The sequence below is a fragment of the Stylophora pistillata genome, chromosome 1, assembly GCF_964205215.1.
Source record: "Stylophora pistillata chromosome 1, jaStyPist1.2, whole genome shotgun sequence".
Classification (NCBI taxonomy): domain Eukaryota; kingdom Metazoa; phylum Cnidaria; class Anthozoa; order Scleractinia; family Pocilloporidae; genus Stylophora; species Stylophora pistillata.
This window is the reverse complement of record NC_142519.1, coordinates 4901531-4925218: the sequence shown is the minus strand read 5'-3', so window position 1 is coordinate 4925218 and position 23688 is coordinate 4901531. Positions and strand designations below refer to the sequence as shown.

At 38.0% G+C, this 23688-nt stretch overlaps 1 protein-coding gene across 1 annotated transcript in view; it reads right to left on the bottom strand.

Moving 5' to 3' along the window:
• LOC111319905 (ryncolin-4) overlaps window positions 1–21832 on the bottom strand; it is a 28873-nt gene extending 7041 nt beyond the window's left edge. Inside the window, exon 1 of the mRNA XM_088754716.1 lies at window positions 21596–21832. Within this exon, the coding sequence (XP_088610842.1) occupies window positions 21596–21719 (124 nt within the window). The 5' untranslated portion in view covers window positions 21720–21832. The remainder of the gene's footprint in view (window positions 1–21595) is intronic.
• Between the last annotated feature and the right edge of the window lie 1856 nt (window positions 21833–23688).

Sequence of the window (23688 nt, the reverse complement as noted above, 5' to 3'; positions counted from 1 at the left end):
TTGTATTTTGACTCGCCCTACGTCAAAATACGGCACAACTCGTAAAAATACTCAGCGATACTACACAACAAAACGTCTAATAAGATATATTTATATACAACAGTCTTGTAGAACTTTCTGTTGTTAACTTCCATGAACCATTGAATGACGGGAATCCCCGTAGAACATCGCTTCTTCGGTATTACGCCTGATTTACGTACTCCAATTCAAATGCACGTAAGAAAATACGCTTCCCAATAGTATAAATGGTAGTTGCTCCGCCATCTATTAAAAATCGTGCTTCCTTGATAAGTATATGTACAAACGTATGATGCACGATCCTTGCAGTAGATAGTGCTATTTATGCAATAGCGAAAATCAGACCTGAAAAAAATCAGGCCGGTACGGGACTCGAACCACTGACCTCTGCGATACTAGTGCAGCGCTCTACCAATTGAGCTAACAAACCAACTGGGAGCAGGCCGTTAAGTTGATTCGTAATAAACCCGTGAAAGTGATAAATAAGATACAACTAATATATGAAGTTCATATATTCATTGTATGTTACTTGTACAAAGTTGAGTAGTTACTAAAGGTTGTGACGATATTGCATCGTCTTAGCGTCCAATCAGATTTCAGTATTTACATGCGTGCGCACCAACTTGTTTTTAATCTCTCTGGTTTCCTCGTCATGGCCGCTTTTAAGTTGTCTGTGAGTTCACAATGTTCTAATTAAGTTTGAGAAGTTGAAGTTTGAGAACGTGAGTCAATTCTTTTTAAATGTGACAAAAATATCATCCATCAAGGAAACAGAAATAACGAGACCGGTAAGACTCTGAACTTTCATATCTCCCGGTAACCTTCAAATCCTAATTATGACTCTACAACGAAAGCGAGATTGCGAGAATGTTCTCAATGCATTTGTCCTCTTTTGAAGTTATCATTCGTTTCATATTGATCAACTCATCAGAATCGTTGGTTGAAACATGTAATGTGCCTGTCATTATTAATTTTACGCCATTGATTTTCCTTTCTTAAATGTCGTTCTTTCTGCTTTCGTTTTGTTCCTTTGACGCTTATGAATCCATGGTCAACAAAGAATGATTTAACTCATTATCAGTTAAATTAAAAAGACATGAATTTCATGTTTACATATTCATATTTCTGTCAACTTTCCTCAACAGCTAAGAGCTGTGCTGAGCTGCAAGGAAGATGTCAAATAATCCGCGTTGTTTTTACGATCCATCCCAATGGCTCAGGTGCATTTGATGCATGTTGCAATCAGACAATGACCGGAGGAGGTTGGACAGTATTCCAGAGGAGAATGAATCGATCCGTTAATTTCAACCGCACCTTGGATGACTACAAACGTGGCTTCGGCAATTTCCTCATCGGTGAATTTTGGCTCGGACTTAACAAGATCTACCGTCTGACACAATATGAGACAGAAAAGAAGCTACGAGTGGACCTCGGGAGTGAGTTGAGTAAACGAGTTTGGCATTGGGAACGAGAATAGTACCTACACACTGAACCTTGGCAATATTTTGGGTAAGTTTCTCTTAGTAAGTTATATATTTGTCAAAAGTCTCTATTTATGCCTTCACTTTGTTCTCCTAAAGAGTGGTGTTTGCAGAAATAAAACTTTTTGCTAACAAACATCATTGCGTCTCAGGTATAGAGGACTAGGAGTGTATATAAGGGTACATGCTACTCCCTCTCTGTTAAGAGAAAATGATAATTATATACTATTAAAAGAGGGTCATAAAATGATGCGTATGATCAGCCATGTAAGAGAACTGGTCATGCATACGCCCTTAACTCATTCTTGGTCATCTGTGACGAACTGTAGACGATGATGGATGGTCTGTGTGGTCTTTTGATATTTTCAATAAGTTGGACGTTAAGTGAGCTATCTATAAGCATTGTTCAACAGTACAGCTATTGGGATACAATAAATATAAGAAGTTCTTATATTTTGAACTGCGGCACTAGATACGTATGATGCACGATCCTCGCAGTAGATAGCGCTATTTATGCAATAGCGAAAATCAGACCTGAAAAAAATCAAGCCTGTATATAATTATCATACGTATCTAGTACCGCAGTTCAAGATAGAAGAACTTCTTATTCATTGTATCTCATTTATCACTTTCACGGGTTTATTGCGAATCAACTTAACGGCCTGCTCTCAGTTGGCTTGTTAGCTCAATTGGTGGAGCGCTGCACTAGTATCGCAGAGGTCAGTGGTTCGAGTCCCGTACAGGCCTGATTTTTTTCAGGTCTGATTTTCGCTATTGCATAAATAGCACTATCTACTGCGAGGATCGTGCATTATACGTGGTACAGCTATTGATGAGAATAAAAAAAACTTGATCTTCAATAAATCGTAATTTCCATTTTTTTCAATGTTTAAAACCTTAAGACCTTGAAAAGGTAGTTAGAAAACAGGCGCATTAATGTGACGAAAGCGTTACCTCGATTATGACAGCCGTCGACTCTACCTTCGCAATCATATATGCGTATAGGACAGACCATTGTGCTAGAGATCTTAACTGTTTTGTTTCATTTTCCTTTTGACCGTACATCGAAATTGTCGCTTTATTCAATCCAGGTTTGTTTTATCAAAGCTCCAACTTTACTTCAGGATTTAATTTAATTGGAAATTGTCTTAGAAGGTAGATGTCCTTTTAAATGGACAGACTGGAAATGCATGATAGACTGGGGTACTGAGTATTAGGAGCTAAAGGAAATAGAGCACGTAACCACGCACTTAGCTTAGTGATCCGCCTCAGGAACTCCTTGGAGATGCTACCAATGACCATAGCTTATTGCAAGAAGCTAAAGGTTTTATGTTTAAAACATGAAAAGGCATTGACGTTTACTAATTCCACAAGTCGGTAAAGCTTGGGCTCATAGGAGCCGAGCCCAAATTTGTTTGGCTAATAATTGATCCCTTGGAAATCAATGCTTTGCTGCCGAAGACCTCCAGTGCTTTTTCCCAACAGAAATTCTTGTCATGAATCACTCGAAAGCATCATCTCTCCCTTTACAAAAGAAGATCACGACTGCTTTCAGGGCGCTTGACATGGTCGATAAGTGGGAGTACCGCTGCGTAACCTGGCCACTGGCCAGAATTGCATAAGATAGCAAATATACTAGCCCTTTTCAAATATAAACTATCAAAATTAAATATTTTAATATTTTCAAACTGTCAGCTTGGGCAAAAATCGTCAACATGACCATAAAGTGAGCATATTTGGAAACCTGGAAACTGATTTACCAGTTTAAAGACTCTTAATTTGATGACCTATGAAATCTTCAACTGTAGCGAAAATAGGAAAAAACGTCGAGATCCGAAACTCCTTAAAGACGTCTGACGGTTAATTCTGACCGGCTATTTTGACGGTTGAGGGGAAAGAAATTCTATAATTTTTGACGGCTGACGATTAAATTTTTAGACCCTTTGACGGCTGATTACGGTCAAGTAAAACCCCAGTGAGACCTTCCTTAAGATAAGGTTAAAAATCGATTGAAAAATATATCAGTCTTCCTTAAAAACAAAACAAAACAAAACAAAATAATAAAGAAAAAACAAACTGAAAAAAAAATAATAAAGGAAATCCGTGCGTGTAGAGCAGATTAATACGGTTAACAGATGATGAAATCGTTCATACTATTTGTTTGCCTTTCCCCTTTTTGGTTTGTTTCTCTCTTTTATAGATGTGTTCAATGAGGGAGTGTGGCAGTGCCTTGACGAGTTGAGTGACCCGTCACTGAGAAGTCTTGCGTCTAGACTGGTGTCAACTGTCATTACGTCAAGAGCACCTGGTACCTCCGACACCTATAGGAGAGTATTTCTGAGGTGGAAAGTGTTCGCCAGCTCTAAGAGGGTGATTTGTGCTTTTTTTGCAAAGTCAATGCATGTGGCGTTATACTTACAGCATTTAGGGGATACTACCCATTCCGCTCAGCGGTCGACTCTGCCATATTTGGAATACAGTGGGCACAGCATTTGGCGGGTTTGCCTTCCCCTTCAGACAGCCCGATCATCCACGCAGTTAGCAGAGCCGCTAAGAGAATAATCGGAACTCGTGTTTGTAATAAGAAAGAGCCAGTTTCTCCATATATGATAAGGAAGCTTGTTGAAAAATCCAACCTATATAATCTACTTGAATTACGAAATGAGTGTGTTTTTATTCTTGCTTTCGCTGGTTTCTTCCGAATTGAGGAGGTTCTTCATAATTAGTTAGAACATAGCTAGCAGAGTCGCGCAATCAAATTCATTATACGTAAGCGTGCTCAAAATCCCGATAGTGCACGCTGATAGCGTCAACAAATCCGACTTCGCCAGAAATTTTTTTTTCGCGCGAGCGGCCATTGCTAGTGCGTGGAAAAATAATACATTTCGCGACAATAATGGATACAAACAGAAACTCGGCCTGCTAGTCCGAAAACGAAGACAATGTTTCGACCTTTTCCCATGGGCTAGAGTTCTTAAATGAGGCAGAAAAAGAGAAAAACAAAGGAAAAGGAGACTCGGCATCAGCGCCGTCACGATTCGCTTCAACTGATATTGTTGTCCATTTTTCGCGTCGCATTTGATGCACAATTCCACCGGCTATGTTCTAAAACAATTGGTTCATGCTTTCAGCTGTGCACTATCGAGTTATGGAGCACGTGGGAAGTTTGGAGAGCACTCAAGAAGCTAGAGTTGCCCTCGGCTACCGCCTCGGGCAACTCTTACGCTTCTTTCGTGCTCTCCAAACTTCCCGCGTGCTCCATAACTCGATAGTGCACGCTAAAGCATGAACCAATTGTTAAATAGGCGTTATTTTAGAGAGATTGAAAAGTTTCCAGTTGAGGCAGGCGATTATGTCTTTAGGGCCTTGTACAAGTTTAAATTAGATCACAGACTATTATTTGTTAACAAGCCGCTAAGTTACTCATGTATAAGAGATTACTTCAAATCTAGCTTTAAGGATATTGTTCTAGATATTTCTCTGATCAGCACACATTCCCTAAGAGCTGGTGCTGCCTCAGCTGCAGCTAATGCTAGTATTGCCGACAGACTCTTTCCGAGACACGGGCGTTGGAAATCTGTTTCCGCCAAAAATGGCTCTGTTGATGATAGATTGAGTTCATGTTTGTCAGCGTTTACTTCATGTTTCCCTTTCTTTGGCTCTAGTAGGATATGTATACTACAAGACTGGCTAACTCTTCCTAAATAAATTTTCACATTAAATATCTCACCTGAGTGTAGTCAGAATATGTAATTTCTGACGTTTGAGCGGCATGGGGACGAATTAGTCAGAAATTAATATTCTGACGCCACGTTGAAGAGGTTCGCGTGGCATCGTGGTAGTTTCGGATTATTTTAGCGTTTCGCGAGAAAATTAAGTCATTCTAGGTTGGTCAGTCTTAGGTTTGACCACTTTCTTTTTTCTTATTTAATGTAATTTTGTTTACGACTCTCTAAAAAAATATCACTACTTTCATTGAATTTTCTGAGTGATTAGCAGTGCAATCCGTTAGTCCGCCCTTTCCTCGGGGTATCGTGCTGCTGCATCAGATGAGGAATACGTTTCCACATATTTTTTTGGCCACTTCTAAAGAATGGTTTTTTTAGTGATTTTTCGTATCTGGCGCAGTACAGGCTATTTTTGTAGAACCCTTCAGTCTCAGTGAATATTTGCAGTGCATTGCAGATTGTGTATAGGGCGTGTAGACTACAGGTAGGATGTGTACACTACAAGACTGCTAGTATGAGTATAGTCAGAATACACAGATTCTTACTCACATTTCTCGGGTTCTCTGTTGTTGTTTTTGTAACCTATCGAAGCTGTACGAGTTGAAGGTAACAATTGAATCATGAATAAAAGTGCCACACTGAGCAGCAAAGAAGAATTTTGTGAAACATACATGATACGATGAAATTTGTCTTCCAACCTTAAGGCTGGAGATCTCGAGATGTATATGCAACACAGTTGTAGATTGAAGAAATGTCAATTACTCGAACCTGTTTTTATACAGCAGTTTCCAAGGTTAACGTAGCAGGGCGTACGATGAGAATGTGCTAAAAGACAACTATATTTCCCGGAAGTATCCCAATATTCATAAGGGAGGGGTGTTCTGGAATAAATAGCATCCGTGTTTCTTTGCTTGCATTAACGTAGGAAGTGTCACAAAGGTTGATAAAGGGCGACATTATGACATGGGCATAATTATGTGATTTTATCTCGAGGCCCGTCATAGTTAAGCATTTAGGTGTGCCTTTACAGGGGGCCAGGGTCGTTGTCAATCCCAGATCTTAAGCCAATCAAATGAAGTCAGATCAAATACCATCAAGATTGTAGGCAAGGTCAGTTTCTCTCCTGGTCCTTCTCGCCTTCATTCCCAGTATGTTAACATCCGAACACAGATTTTCGGTACTGTAGAAGAATTTTTTCAGGCAAGTCTAACATTCTTCTTTTCTTCATTTTTCTTTTCTACGTTTATTTTTTTAATTTTTTTACCGTTTGACCTCAGCTGCGCAAGTTTTTCGGAAAACAGTTGGGGCACGTCTAGCTCCACCCCACGTGTGTTGATTTTCGGGCATTCATTTATTGAGCGCTGAAAGCAGTTCATTACGAATCATTCCGACGATTTTTATTTTGACTTTCAAATCTCGCCGCCTGTGCTAATGCGTTGGCGTGGTGTTTGGGGTAGAATACTCGAAAATACGTTAAAATTCGACACACCTCTTCCATTCCTTTCTCCCTGATATCTTCATTCTCCAACTAGACAGTATTGACCGCGTTACTCTTTCGCCATTGCATGTTGGTTCAGCCCTCGATGAATTTGTCCATTTCTTACACGATTCATGCGGGGTGAAGTTGGTGTGCGTGTGCCAGACTATTCACCGAGACTCAGCTGAGAATTTTAACACAAAGGTCGGCGGGTTAACACAATAACTAAGGGTTGTTTTAGACTTTATACTATATGCCATGTTCTGGGGCCATAGAGGGTTTTGGAAGGCGAAAGATAATTTTTATACACCCGATGGCGTTCATTTGAACAACCCCAAAAGAAATGGTCGAATATCGATGGCGCAGACAAGAAAACTATAAAGAAATTTCAAAGAGAAGAACTACGTATGCCTCCCCAGCGATAAAGGCACTGAGTTCTGTGTCATACAACAAAACACATACACCCAGGTCGCCCTTGATCACCTCAGTGATGCCAACACCTACCAAAAAGTGCTCCGCATGTCAGCCAAAACAGTCGAAAACAAAGTTAACACAGTCTGGAGGAAGATCTGCCAACAAAATAAAATTCCTCCCTTTGTCCAAAAGAGCTTTCTTACGTCAAACACGGACCTGCCCAGATTCTGCCATCCTAGTCAAGACCCACAAAGCAGAACAAATCTGAACATTGTCGCGCCTTGTGTTCAGTAGATTGTTTCCATATCTTAGATCACGCCTCTACGAATTTCCAACTTAAGATAAAAGAAGCTATTCACATTCAAAGAGAAAAACCTCGCTTGAATCAACAATTACATCATGTAAATCTAAAGCTATCCTTATAATTTCACATTGTCACGTTTTCTGTTGTTACTAGCTTAATTGCCATGTACTTATAAATTCAACTTGTCACGCTTTGTTAATCAACTGAAGATGACAGTTGTTTCGGTCGAAACATGTCTTTTAAACTCAAAAGTTTTGTCGTTTTCTTTAAATTTCTGACTTGCCTGCTGACATCAAGATCGTTTGGATCCATTTTGTTTCGGACGAAGAGGACATATTTGCTAAATAAAGGTGAAGAAACGCCATTTCGCAAAATAATAATTCTGTCAAAATTACCACTTTGCGAAACGAGTTCTATTATGGTCAATAAAATGAGAGGTGACCAGGCTCTTAGAAATATTGATCATTTTATTAGTGGAAACATTTTGTTTCAGAAGAACAGGACGTACTTGCTAAATAAAGGTAAAAAAAACGCCATTTCGTAAAATTACCTATTATTAATTACTATTATGTCAAAATTACTACTTTGCGAAACGAGTTGTATCAAAAATTTGGGTGCCTTGTTTTTGAATTGTTTTTTTATCAAAGAACTGAAACAAACGCTAAACAAACAGTGCGATTCAATTCGCGCCAAACTATTTGTTTAGAACAATTCGTGCTACGATCATTTTATCATTTTATTATTTTATTCTTTTATCCTCTTCCATTGCATATTGTTTACACTTTTTCACATATTTTAGCGTTCGCCACACTTTATCGTCTTCAACTTGCTTCAACATACTTATACTGATTTGGAAAACTTACTCACATGAAAATGACCTTAGAGAGGTCGAAACGTCATGACTTCTAAGCGCTAGCTTTTATTTCAAGGTCGATTTCTAAAAAAACTACCTATTATGAGTTCTGTTATGGTCATTAAAATGAAAGGTGACCAGGCTCTTAGAAATATTGACCTTTTTATTAGTGCAAACATTTTGTTTCGGGAGAACAAGACACATTTGCTAACTAAAGGTGAAGAAAACGCCATTTCACAAAATAGTATTCTGGCAAAATTACTACTTTGCGAAACGAGTTCTATTATGATCAATAAAATGAGAGGTGACCAGGCTCTTAGAAATATTGATCATTTTATTAGTGGACACATTTTGTTTCAGAAGAACAGGACATCTTTGCTAAACAAAGGTGAAAAAAAACGCCATTCCGCAAAATAGTAATTCTGGCAAAATTAGTACTTTGCGAAACGAATACTATTATAGTTAATAAAAGAGAGGTGACCAGACTCTTAGAAATATTGATCATTTTATTAGTGGACACATTTTGTATCGGACGAAGAGGACATATTTGCTAAATAAAGGCGACAAAACGCCATTTCGCAAGATTTCGTTTCGTTTCATTTCGTTCCGCAAAATAGTACAATTTCGTTTCGTTTCGTTTCGCAAAATAGTATAAGCCTTTTGTACGCTGCTTTTATGCCGTTCGATCGCGGGACAATCAACGCTATCAGATCGATTACGTTCGAGGTAACCACTCCGTAAACTTATTTGCGGTTTCCCTTATCTTCATATATGTCGAAAGTTGCTAAGAACACAATGGGGAAACTTGAAACGAACGCTATCGCGATTGTATTTCTTCAGCGCGAATTGGGAATTTTTCATCTATGTTTTACTTGCAAATAGACACAATTTACACTGCATTTGTTTATTTCTTTTATAGAGATGATAATGTAGTATTGCGAGAATCCATTTTTACATGGTTTTATCGCAGATTTCCAAACAGAGTTTTTGTAAATCTTAATTGTTATTTCAATCCCTAGCTATCCCAGTTAGCTTTTGTTTGGTTTCGCTCATGTAGCGTTGTTTACATTGGCCTTGCGTTTGGTTTTGCGTCCGCGGTGCAAGAGGTGCTTTGTCAAAATAGAATATGTGAAACTTCATGCCTGATATAATTTACAACTCTTTTAGACTAGCATAATAAAAGTCTGACGCGTTATTGATCAATATAAGAAGAGTGACCTTTCCAAGTGTGTGGATCAACGCAAGCCCAGCGTGTAAAAAATATTCCATCAGAGTTCAAGACGGGAGCAGAAACAAGATTTAATAAATTAGGCATTCCTAAATAATGGATGTGTACACAGTTTGTACTGAACTAGAAATTCTTAATTTGCAAGCCTTTTAATATAGTGGATACCGCATAATAAAAGTTGTGTTTTGGATATAAACATACAGAGCAGTCATGGCAGTTTCGATTACAATACCCAGTTAAACTTAATTCAGTTTAACGGCGAAGAGGGCAGGAAACAAACGTATCTTTTCAGGTTGTGCAAACCGAAAATAAACGCTATTTAAGTTTCACAAAACTAAGAACACAAACCGCGAACTTTATTTGCTTATTTCATACCTTTAAATCAATTTTTACTCTAGCCGCTTGTCACAAATTTCTGCGATTGGTGTTGGCTGTGTGATTTGAAACAAAAGCGGATGACCTATTTAATTGTACGGGATGACCCAGTGTAAATTAAGTTTAATGAAAATGCGGTACCCCGTAACAAAAGAAGACATGGCGGTTTAGTTTGGCCAACGGTGCGCTCAATATTAGGGGCTGACCATTTAACTTTTGAGGGGGGAGGGTGGGTGATTTAAAAAAAAAAAGTTTCCTGCAAGCGCTTGTTGGAAGAAAAAAATTGCATGCAGCCCAAATGTAACAGAAAAAATGTACCAAAAAACCGGAAAAAAATATCCTGCACAGCAGATTACTAGAAAAAAAATTATCTTGATGACCAGAAATCACCCACTCCCCCCCCCCTTTCAAAAGTTAAATGGTCGGCCCCTCACGACGGATGATTAACTCAGCAGATGCGAGACAAAGGCGAAACAATTTTAATTTTCACGTTGGACCTTAGAGATTTGTCCCGGTGGTAATCTTGTAACTCTCAGTCTGCAAACTCTAGGAATTTGAAATCCCCACATGTTTTTCCTGTTAATTCCGTTGTTTCAAAGGATAACAACGTTGACTTCTCGACATAGTTCGATTATTACGCGACGAGGATCAGATTCTACAGCCAAAACTCACATGATAAAACTGCAAACTTGTGCTCAACATTGGAGGATAGATGGCAAGAGTTGAATTGACTTTTATTGTAAGCAGATCACCAAGAGTGAATGAATCGCTATGTTGATAGAAGCTCTTAATACACTAATAATAATGTAATATGTACAACTTACATACACTTCTCTCGAAAAAAGGGCCATTTGATAGGTATCAAAATTTCTAATAAATAATCTGGCATAAAATTAGAAAGTGGTGAAATGATACATGTTGATGTTAATAACTTAATATTGTTGTTCTCTCCAAAACCAGTCAACATTTGTAAAAATACGCCCGGAGATAAACGCTTGTTTCCTTTTTCTAAGTTCACTCTACTCAGACGAATAGGATTAGTGTCAAACTAATTTAAAACTTGCAACGAACTGACTCGACAGCGCCACAAATAATGACAATTTCAAAGGTTTTGTTGAAGAAAATATGGTAAACCGTTTCAAGTAGATTTCTCCTATACAAGCGAGAATTTTAACAAACGAACATTGTTGTCCTATGTAGGTGACTTAAGCCTAACAATAGACGAAGTATGAGAGAGATTGAATTATGAGCTGTGTCCGCGATTTCTTTGATTTTTACTGACATTTACTCTTAATTAGTATATTAATAGTAACCCTTTTGAAAAAATAAAAATAAAGTAATCACCCATTTATGAATTTGTAGTGTGGTGATTATTACCTGATTTCTTGTGCAATTAGGAAACCGTTGTTTACGAGCGTGAAAAGAGGGCGACGCCTATGACCGATTAAAACTTGTGTAGATTCTATGTTTTTCCCTCCAGAAAAGAAAAACCTGTAGCCTTTTCTCGACAAGAACGTCTTCCTTTTCTCTTATGGTTCAAACTTGAAAACAAAACTCAAAGAGTTTGTAAGAATGAATGCAAGAAAGAGCATTAAGAGCATTCAGGAATACTCTTGCTTAGCTTTGTAAAAAACGTCATTTAGATAATATAAAGAGTTTGTTCTTTTTGATAACGCCTAACGATCTAAAAGTCCAGAGTTTTAAAATTTCCAGCAATATGACCCTTTCAATCTCGATGACATCAACTGCACTTGCCTCCCGCTTTTCACTGTCGACAAGGAAGTGTGTAGCTGGTATGGAAGCTTTTAGACACGGAAAGTGAAAGAGATTGGATATATTTAATGCGTGAAAAAATATGTGTGGAAAACGCGAAATTCGCTGCCCTCGCGTCCGCGCAGAGAGAGGACTGCTGCCCGCCAAAATTTAAGAATTCAAACGGAAGTAAGTCTAGCTTCCGGTTGCCGTTGCAGTCGCTAAAGGTCCCTTAAAGGGAAAGTGCTGTCTGGAAAAAGTTTACTTATATCAAAGTACCTTTTAGAGGGCAAAAATTCAGGTTTGAAAACGTTTCCGCCAGATTGAAGGTTAGAATCGTTTTTTATATGCATCAAGCTTTGAAAAACCGAGAAAAAAATTCATGGTCATAGGAACTTTAAAATTCTCGACTTGGACTTTAATCTAACTGAGAGGGTGTAATACATCCATTTATGTTTCAAAAAAAAACCTGGCTCGTATTCAGGGGAAGGATATGCCTCTGTTGAGGAGAAAGGGAGAGAAAGTCAAGAAATTAAAATGAGTTTCAAGAAGAAATGTTGACCCGCTCAGTCGCCCGCGTCTTGGAAATCGCTAGTGCTTCTCTTGCGGCAACTGTCAAAAGAAACCTGCGGAAAACGAGAATGTATGCTCCTAAGAATTAAATGTAACAGGACACCGACTCAATTTGAAAGGCAAAGGGTTTTTCCTCAAACAAATCCAAGCTGTGGAGTGACAGTTATTTTGCTAAAGAACACCGCAGTGCCCGCGACGGATTCATCTGACACTGATACCTCAGAAGGAGACGAATTATTTTTGCAGCCTGACAGGAACCCAACCTCGGTGCATAACTGGACACAGGCCATCATGATTTGGAACTAAGAACAGCCGCAGTTGGCATGGAACAAGTTAGAAATGATAGACTTGAAGATCATCCTTCGTATGCGTAAACACCGACAAAATTGATCAGAAACAGGTAGTTGCCAAAATCAACGTAGACAAATGGCAGAAGTTAATTGTTACGAATTATATTTTGTATGTTTCAGCATTAACCTTTGATTTTCAGTGGTGTTTTTATCTTTATTACTTGGAATTACCTTCAACGCAGTATTTTTCTTCCTAAAGTGGTTGAGATGTCGCGATTTGTGAGAAGTGGAGCCTCGTTATGAACGCGCACCAGAAAGTCGCCTCTGTCATATAGTGTTTGCATTAGAAAGTACCTCAATATAACTGACGCTAAAATGAAACTTTTCACTTCTTTTCAAATCATAATCATTGCATAATTACGTCAAGTAGTTGGTTGGAAGACTTAAAATATTTTCATATTATTTTTATCGTGTCCAATCGATATATATATATATATATATATATATATCTATATCTTATTAGACGTTTTGTTGTGTAGTATCGCTGAGTATTTTTACGAGTTGTGCCGTATTTTGACGAGCCCGAAGGGCGAGTCAAAATACAAATAAAGAGTAAAAATACTCAGCGATACTCCAAGACAAAACGTTTAATAAGTTATTTATTATCCAACACGCCAAACTGTTATTTCAGTGCGGGCGAGTTTCGCGGATATTTATCTACGGGGAGTGCGTGAAAGAAGTATGCGTAGCGGAACGGAATTGGAGCGTTGTCGTGTTGATGTTTCTACTTTCTTCATTAAATGAAGACATCATCTGGTCGTCAAGCTAATTTTCTTCGCTCGATTCATCTAATAAACTTTGATCTATATTTGCCAGCCATTCTGACTCTTGGTTGCCGGAAATATGTTTCAAATTGTCCGCCATTTTTTATTCGGGCTTTCCGAAGGAAACGCCCGAGGTATAAATTCGGCTGGATTTTTTTTTTTTTTTTGCGTTCGGTCACAAAACACAGTTCTACTACAGCGCGTGAGTACAATTTAAGCCATTTCGTAGAATGAACCCTAGAGCGCATAGTTTGAAGCAAGAAAGCAAATGGCTTCCTTCGTAAAAAAATTCGATGGCTGTTACACCCAACGTATATACAAAGTCACACACCGTTAGTGGTAGAACTGCACTATAAACTTGTGGAGCGATTTGGGAACGGATCGTTCCGCGAACTTTACGACAGATCAGCTTACGAGCGATCGTTTACAAGTGAACCTTTCATCGAGATATATAAAGCGAAACCTGCTATATCAAATAAATTATGTCATAATATGTTTACATGTAAACATAACCGTGTATTTAGACGTGATGGAGAGCCCAGTAGAATACCAGAAGCTTAATTAACTACTCTGAAACGTCTCAGAAGAAAGGGGTGAAAACTGAAGGAATTTGTTTAGGTGCGTATTCGTCCAAGCATACCGAAGTCCTCTTGGCTACGTCGTTATGTGGAGGTTAGAAGAGTTACAAAGAATATTTGTAAGCTTAAAACGAAGAGGGTAAGATTAAAGAAAGTTACAAAGCATGATAAATATTTATCTATTAACGTTTTCTTGTAATAGACCTTGTGTCTTTATAAGAGTCACACACACGCATCAAACTATTGAAAATTTCAACTGAGTTCAGATGGTAAGAAAAATCATGGTCCAACTCCAATGTACCTTGACCCTAGCAAAACAATAATGGCACCATATAGCCAAGCTAATGAGTTGGTATTTGGACAAAACTTAGTACAACAATGTGTTGCAATGAGTTTATGCTGTTTGATTTAATATAACGAACAAGGAATCAATTCTGCTAATGATCTGTTGTCAATGATGAGCATTGGAAATCAGTTGTATTCAAGTTTGTCTCTGTTGACCAGACAATCATTTTTAATGCAGACAGAATTACCCACACTTTTAAATGTGTTCGAGCCTTTCAATCACTTTTATCCGAAAATTTCAACAATTGTCTTGACAATAGGATGTACTGCAGTTGCTATCTATTGTAAAGGTAATGTGGGCTTGAAAATATTCGATTCTCGCGCAAGGGATTTATTGTAGAAGCCCTCCTCAAGGTACATGCGTGCTGCTTGAAGTATCATCACTGAATAGCTTAGTACATTATTTTCAGAGTATACATAACAATGCTATATTTGAGGTGAAAGGGGTTAAAATTAACAAAGTTCAAAATAGTACCCTTTTTCAGAGTCATGCCTGTGGAACCAAAAAGTTTAATGTGAGTTGTGCTGTGGCTGTCTATTCACTCTACTACTCCGTAATAAAATCATGTAGTTATTGGAATTCAAACACTTTATCTAATACTATTCAGTATGGCAAAGGATTATATGAAAACTCCTTTAAAACAAGTATTTACCATTAGATGATTTGCCAAAAACTGTTGATGTTTGTGGAACTGAAGTAAGTTTAGATCTTAAAAGTGATTACAGTGAAGGAATATTGTCTGATTCAGTTGACAACAAATCAATTCTTGAAAGTATTGTAAGAAATAATGGTGAATGGACAGGGTTTTTGATGTGGTTTTCAGTTTTTTGCATGACATGTATTTTCAATATTCAGAGATTTTTCTATTAAAAATAATATGAGCTACTGAACAGTAATATTGCTCCAATCTACTGATTTCTGACAACTCCCTCTTGGTGATCATTTGGCAACAAACTATGAGTCGTTACCAATAACCGATGAAAAATTCCCTTCTCCTTCCAGTTAAAGGCAAATACAGTTGGACCCCGGTAATTCGAACTCAGATAATTCGAAGTAAAATTCATTTCCCTTGGTTTTGCCCCACTTTTCTCAGTCCTTTTACCTCGGATAATTCGAAGTACCCGTTAATTCGAAGTAATTTCTGTTTTCTTAGGTCGGATTTCACCCCGATAATTTGAAGTTAAGTTACCGGCTGAATGAAAAAGAACAGACGCTGTAAGAAATTAGAATATATATTTATGTAATAACAGTTTCGAACATTTCACAGCTCGTTAATCCCTTTATAATAGCCCTTTTTACAGTTCCCGGCGCCATATTGGATGTGTAACCGCGCAAACATGATAGCGAGGTTAGTGTTGAGCCGCGTTGCGAGTTTTAGTGAGAGTTTAGTGAAATGTGGTGGTGCTCTGTCCTTTTCATCGAGATATTTCGACAATGAACGATACTTTCCCTACGCAGGATATTCCTCCTTCTTCTTCGAAAAGAAGAGGAAGACACTGTGCCGCTTTTTGGTTGTGCTAATAGCTTTTATGACACAACAGGCAATCCAACAGGTCTGCATTTCTACTCGTTTCCGAATGACTTCCAGCAGTGAATCAGATGGTACAATCTCCTGAAGCGCCAGCATGGAAAGGACGGATGCTTCATCACAAAATCAACTTCTTTGTGCTTAGAACATTTCAAAAAAGAAGACATGCGAAAAAACGTGGGCAGGTCGCTGGAAATTGGTGAAAGGTTTATAATGTTTGCACGGTTGTTTTGTTGCTTGGATACCGAAAGAAAATGGTGCTTTGATTTTCGGTATTGTAGTGTTTATGCTGGGATTTTTTTCTCCTTATTGAAAAGGTGACATTTATATTTCTTTGTGCACTGTGGTCTTATAGATATCTATGAACTGAATGTAAAATTATAAAATTATAATGTAATACTAAAATATAAAATTAAAAATTTAGTAAAATCATGAGTTTATTATTATATATATGGGCAGAACCATCTCGATTAAACTAGTCAGTACCGAAAAAACACGGAGAATGCCTGCTTAAAGGGTCCCAGTAGCAACTGTGACTACTCAAGAAGAGTCATTTGAAGTTGAACAGGAATTATTTCACCAAGAAGTTGAAGCAGCTGTGTCAACTGTCAATGCTGCTTCATCTTCACCAGCCCTGCAACAATCAGATGTCCTTAAGCTGCAACGGGAAATAGAGCTACTGCAAGTACAATTAGCTGACTTGAAAGAAAAACTAAGTGAAGTTGAAAATGAGAGGGATATTTATTGGCGTGCCAATTTTCAATTGACAAAATTAAAGATGATGAGTCTGCGGTTCTATTTTATACTGGATTCCCAAACTATGGAACACTCATAAGCTTCTATAATTTTACTGAACCAATGCTGGCAAAGATGCAGTACTGGAAAGGAGAGAAATTGTCGAAAGAGAGTCAGCCATACCAAACAGATGATAACAGAAGTAAGCTGGGGCCTTCAAGAAACTGTCATTCTTGGATGAATTTTTGCTCATACTTATGAGACTAAAGGCTGGGTTATTTGTACAAGATCTTGCTGATAGATTTGGGATCAGCAAGAGCCTGATGTCCAGAATCTGCATTACATGGATTAATCTTAACTATGTGGAGCTGAAAGAACTTTTCCCATTTCCAGCACAAGAACTTGTTCACAAGAATATGCTGCAAGAGTTTGCTCAATATGTAACAACTAGGATTATTTTAGACTGTACAGAACTGTTTATTTTTTTTCTGTGAATAATAATGTTAATTATTGTCAATAGGTCCTTCGAAATGTTATGTTTGAAGAATAGAATTTTGAAGCTTCTTCCCATAAGGACATAGTTTAACTCGCGTTTTATTGTCATGCCAATCACTTCCCTTATTTACACAATGTACAATGGTACCTTATCTTGATTTAACAAGCCCAACATTATCTTTTTTCCCTGAGTACTAACAACATTAATATTAATATTTCTTAATGTAAGGAAAGATTACACCTAAATCAATTTGAGCATTAAATTTGAGCTGGTGAAGGTGAAGCAGCATTGACAGTTGACACAGGTGCTTTAACTTCTTGGTGAAATAATTCCTGTTCAACTTCAAATGACTCTCCTTGAGTTGTCACAGTTGCTACCGGGACCCTTTAAGCAGGCATTTTCCATAGTTTTTTCGGTACTGACCAGTTAAATCGAGATGGTTCTGCCCATAGATATATAATAACTAAACTCATCATTTTATAAATTTATAATTTTACATTTGAATTGTACATTACAATTTCATAATTTTACATTCAGTTCACAGATATCGTATAAGACCACAGTGCACAAATAAATATAAATATCACCTTTTAAATAAGGAGAACCCCCCCCCCCCCAAAAAAAAAAATCCCAGCATAAACACTTCAATACCGAAAATCAAAGGAGGCATTTTCTTTCGGTATCCAAGCAACAAAACAACCGTACAAACATTATAAACCTTTCACCAATTTCCAGCGACCTGCCCACGTTTTTTCGCATGTCTTCTTTTTTGAAATGTTCTGAGCACAAAAAAGTTGATTTTCTGATGAAAAATCCGTCCTTTCCATGCTGGCGCTTCAGGAGATTGCACCATCTAATTCACTGCTGGAAGTCATTCGGAAACGAGTAGAAATGCAGACCTGTTGGATTGCCTGTTGTGTCATAAAAGCTATTAGCACAACCAAAAAGCGGCACAGTGTCTTCCTCTTCTTTTCGAAGAAGAAGGAGGAATATCCTGCGTAGGGAAAGTATCGTTCATTGTCGAAATATCTCGATGTTAAGGACAGAGCACCACCACATTTCACTAAACTCTCACTAAAACTCGCAACGCGACTCAACACTAACCTCGCTATCATGTTTGCGCGGTTACACATCCAATATGGCGCCGGGAACTGTAAAAAGGGCTATTGTGTAAAACAGTTCTCTGTGCATTAATCCCTTTACTGTATGTGCGGTACTTTATAAAAGTTATTAACATGTCGATGTGATGAAAATCCACGTACCTAAAGAGTTGACGAAAAATCCAATTTTAGTCTCTCAGCTTTGTGAAATCTCTTTCAAGAATACTGACGTACTTCTTCTCTCCTTCAAACAAAAGTTTGCATGGCACTTTCATCCCTTCACCGTCGCCAAGATTAACAGGCATGCCTGTCACAATAACAGTGCATGAATTTCTATTATCCACTCTCAGAAAATAAAAGATTGTCTTAGCGAATCGTCCACTCTTTCCCTTCTTCAGATGTCCAACAATGGTTTCTTGATGTTGCATCACACATACGGCATATTTGTCCACTGGGTTATCGGGCTCTCTTCTGATTGAAAGTTTTTCATTGACTGTTGGTTTCCAGGTTTCCTGGTAGTCGTGATATCCCTTTATGTAGGAGTTAATCTGAAGCGAAGCAACATTCCTTGGGCAAACTATTATCTAAGCTGAGCTTGATTTAGTAAATTCAAAGCCGGTATCTAGCAGTTGAGTGCATGCGTCTAATGACAAGGATGCGATATGAGTAAACAATGCACGCTAAATCACACTGTCGGTATCGTTTTTCAATTTAGGCTTTTTACCGAGGTGCTAATTGGCATGTATTTCTGTGCTGGAGCTTGTGCGGTGATCAAAAGGCTCCAGAAAGTCGAACTCAGTTTCGGCGGTTCACTAAAATCGCGAAAATAGGGTAAATAAAGTTATGCAGGGGTAAAAATTGCGTATTTATTTTTGACCCCTATAATTCGAAACCCCGATAATTCGTACTATTTTGCTTTTCCCTTGAGATTATCGGGGTCCAACTGTACATTACCTACTCAAGGTTTGTAAAAGCCTTGAAAGTCCTTGAAGGTGCTTGAATTTAAAAATAAAAAATTGAAGGCCATGAAAGTACTTGAATTTGAGGAATAGAGCTTAACTTTTGCAGTGCTTTTTCTTAAGCAATTTTTAAGTTGAAAATGACAATACTTCCATGGAAAAGCTGAGAAATAATATTAAATGATTTTAAAATTGCGTATGCAAACCTTTCCAAAATATGGTCCTTCAATTTTCTAAAACTTTTCCCTCAAAGTCATTGAAAAGTCCTTGAATTTCAACCTTTGGAATCTGTAGTAACCTGCTCCTATATAGTTATGTAATATATTATTTTGATTGTTACTAGTAGAGTGTTACTAGTACCATAACAACATTCATTACACTCCAGCAAACAAAAATAAACACAAGTAGACTTATTCATGACCGGCAAAGACGAAATTGCGTGATGACAGTCACAGTAACAATGGCAATATTCCAGTCCCCTGAAGATAACTCCAGATGTGAGGTGTTGAAAGCCTGAGTTCACGCAGCTATGCGTTTAGTTTTGTTTTCGTAACTACAATTCAATTCTTCGCGCGCGCGATGCGAGAAAACCTGTTTAACCGGTACTCTACCATAGACGAGTACAAATACCGCGTGATATTTGCACTCGTCTAGGGCGTTATTTGTAGTCTACGAAGTGTAGTTGGATGATAAGGTGAAATATGGGCGCCTGCCTAACGAAGGATAATTTGTATTTGTCGCAAACGTGTCTGTCTTGATCACTTTCCGGTAATGTATTAATGGAGGACTTTTCCGTGTCAGCATAGCCTCATCTAAACACCAAATTTCAAGAAAGTTTTGCAGACCCACGAAACGGTTGGGAGGTTTACATAATTCTTGGGACTCAAGTAATATTGCTAATTTTTACCACAAACATCATTCATACATATACGGAAGGCATTTATGATTTCATTTATTTACTGCACATATCTATGTCAACTTTTTCGGATAAAGTTTACAATAGACCTTGAAATCAATAACTTAGTATGAAGTCGACTTAACCTAATTATGATCAATGTCTCTAGGAGTTTAATTTTGCTTTTAACTGACTGACGGCAAGGTCAGGCGTAGTTTACCGCTACAATCTTTCTACAAAAACAAAATTTTGCGTTTTTTTTTTCATCAAAATACTTCTCAAATTAAGCACGTTCCTTGGTAAATCCTAGATAACTATGCTAAATTTTAAACTTGAATCTCCCTCCACCACACTATGCAATTGGAGTTCACGTTAAGTAAAATAAATCAGCACAAATGATTGAGGGCCAGACGTCAGGTATCGCCTGGGTGGTCGGAGGATGTTTGTAGTTGACTGCTATAAGGGAAACACTTAAGAATATTACAGAGCCTTCTAATTGAATCTAGAAAATTTTGTTTTGACACAAACAAAATCCTTCCTCTCCCCTCGCCTACGATTTAAAGTCCACTGGTCTGATTTTCATTTCAGTTGCTCTGAGAGGAGTGTCTGCATTGCTATCGTTTAAACGTGCCCAGTGCATTAAATTACTAATTCCACGATGAGGATGAATGCCGTTGAGATTTGAGTTAACAGCTCCATTCGCCTTGTACCACCACCCTCCCTTAAACTTCGATGGACAACTGTTAGCTGACAGTCCGTCCCAGGTACCAAATGACGCGCCATTATGAGTGGAAAGGGAATCAACATTAACATTTCCAGCTAAACACACACAAAAAAAGAAGAAAAAAATATGATTTAAATTTATAGATAAAAACTATTCGTAGTTGTCGAGAGCCTAGCTCTGGCCCATTTAAAGATGGGACTGCTTTTTCTGGAGGCGACATTTCAGAAAACCTTTTTTGAATTCTAGATCATCAAAGTTACTGAATCAATTCTAACCACTAGTTTCCTATGTATCCCAGGTCCTCGTGTCACCTGATGGATTCTATGCCACCAAATCACAGGCAACTCTCAAGCAAATCAGTTGCTCAGAGTTAGTCTCATGAGTGTGGTATGCATAACCAGATATGAATCACACTGATATTATAAAGGCAAGCAGTCCTTTGAGAGAAATTTGCTTTGAGATCAACAGGATGTAAGGGAGGTGATAGCAACTGTCATTTATGGCAATGTCCATTGATTAGGAAAGAGTAAATTGACTTACATGAAATATTGCCGATGCGCAGCTTGTAACAACCTGTCTCGTTCTCAATACCAAACCATTTATACTCTGCGATAAAAAATGAGAGTTTTCTCATCGATTACGGGTATCAGGGAAAGGGGATAAGCGAGGAAAAGAAGAAATAATAGAAAATAAAATAGAAGAAAAAATGCAACGAGTAAGCGACCGTTAGTTCAGTTTTTTTGGCAGTTCTGAACTCATGGAGGACGCTAGAGTACAAGTAGAATTTTTCTTCGCAAGGAATCTCTGAATTCTAACGCCAACCAAGAGGAACGTTCTGCCAATATGTGATCAGCCGTCGTATTCAAGGAAATTAATGTAATCCAAGAGATATCATAAAAGTATAGATTCTTACTCACATTTCTCGGATTTTGTGCTGTTGTTTTTGCAACTTATCGGAGCCGCACGGGTTGAAAGTAACAATTGAATCATGGATAAGAGTACCACATTGAGTAGCAACGAAGAATTTTGTGAAACAGACATGATACGATGAAATTTCTCTCCCAACCTTAAAGCTGTAGATCTCGAAATGTACACGTAGCACAGTTGTAGATTGAAGAAATCTCAATCTACAACTGCAATCTCACGTGTGAAATCTCGCAATGGCACGATTTCACACGCAATTGTTTTGACCTCACGTCTTCTGAATGGGAATATTTTCAAAACAAAAAAATGCAGTGGCACGATTTTACACGCAATTGTTTTGACCTCACGTCTTCTAAATGGGAATATTTTCAAAACAAATATTTTCTTGCAACGTTGTTATGGGGACTGATCCAGTTGTGATAACTCAAAAGTATCCGCAAAAAAGGTATATCTTTATGATTGTCACGATGGAGAGGAAGTTTACACCACTTACGTTCTTACGATAATTACTGGGTGAGCTGAAAACTTCATTTTAGTGACACTTCCTGACAATCACGTGTTCGTCATTTTCACTGGTTTCTTAATATTCAAACCGCTCAAATGAATTCAATGAATCGATTAATACACGGCAGCTTGTAGAACTTTCTCTTTTTAACTTCCCTATCCGGCTATAAGTGAGATATGATTCTAACAGAGAACTTCACTCCTATTATGAAATATTGAGGTTTTAGTTGTCCATGAAAATTGTGCAGCCTCATCACTTTTAAACTCCCATCGACGGAACCATTTGTGTGATGGGAATCCCCGAGGAACATAAAACTCCTTTCTCGCTTCTTCGGTATAGCGCCTGATTCAGGTACTCCAATTGAAATGCATGTAATAAAATAAGCTTCCTAATGGTAACTATAGTGGTTGCTCGGCATTCTATTAAAAATCGTGCCTCCCTCGTAAGTGTAAATACAAGGTTGAGCAGTTAAAATTTCTTCAGTCTAAAACTGTTACAATGCAAGCCATGGTAGATTTCAACCGAGAGAGAGATGTTCCATCCCATCATGTCTGCTTTACAAAGTTCTACTTCTCTGCTCAGTGTGGCGCTTTTGATGACGATTGAAGTTTTATCTTTAACTCGCGCAGCCCCTACAGAGCACAAAAAACAGCACTTAAGGTGACACAGGTATCATCCTTCCAGGAAACAGGAATTGCGTGACAGGTAGGATTCTGAACTTTCATATAATTCTGCAACCTTCAAATCCTAATTAGTTTTTTCTCAAAGCGTACCCCACTTAAAACAATAATGCTTCGCGTTATGTTTTCTTAGTTAAAACTAGGTTTCTATGGCTCTTGGACGAAAGCGAGATTGCAAGTCTGTTTCCCGTGCATTTGACCTCTTTTGAAGTCATCCGCATTCGCTTTACATTGATCAACTGATCGTTGGTTGAAACGTGTTATGTGCTTGTCATTATTACGTCTATCCCATTGATTTCCCTTTCTTAAATTTATTTTCTTCTGCTTTCGTCTTCTTCCTTTCACACTTATGAATACATAGGCAATATGGGAAGATCTAAGTCATTTTCGATTCAATTAAAAAGACAAGAATTTCATGTTCATGTATTCATATTTCTGCCAACTTTCCTCAACAGCTAAGAACTGTGCTGAGTTGCAACAAGGAGGTCAAACAATCTGTGGTGTTTTTACGATCGACCCCGATGGCTCAGGTGCATTTGATTTATATTTGTTAGTACTTACGTTTGAGATTTAAAATAAAGAGCGCGTACAATAAAAGGAATCCAGGATTTTCATGTTACTCACAGTCATTTTCCTTCACCTTTGTTAGGTGCTTGATTGATGTACTCCGGTCATGCAAATTTCGTTTCCTGTAACTGTCATTAATCATTCAGCATTGCTTCAGTGAGGTGCCGAAGTCGTGCTGCGCAGTCTTTGTATATATGTTCGTATTTCTCACAAAATTGTGTACGCCCGTTTCACATATAATGAAGTCCGTCAGGATCCGCTCGTTTGTTTGTTTCGCAGAGACTGGATTGTAAAACGCAAGTTGGAATGGCTTAAGTAAAGTTTTGTGGCAAGG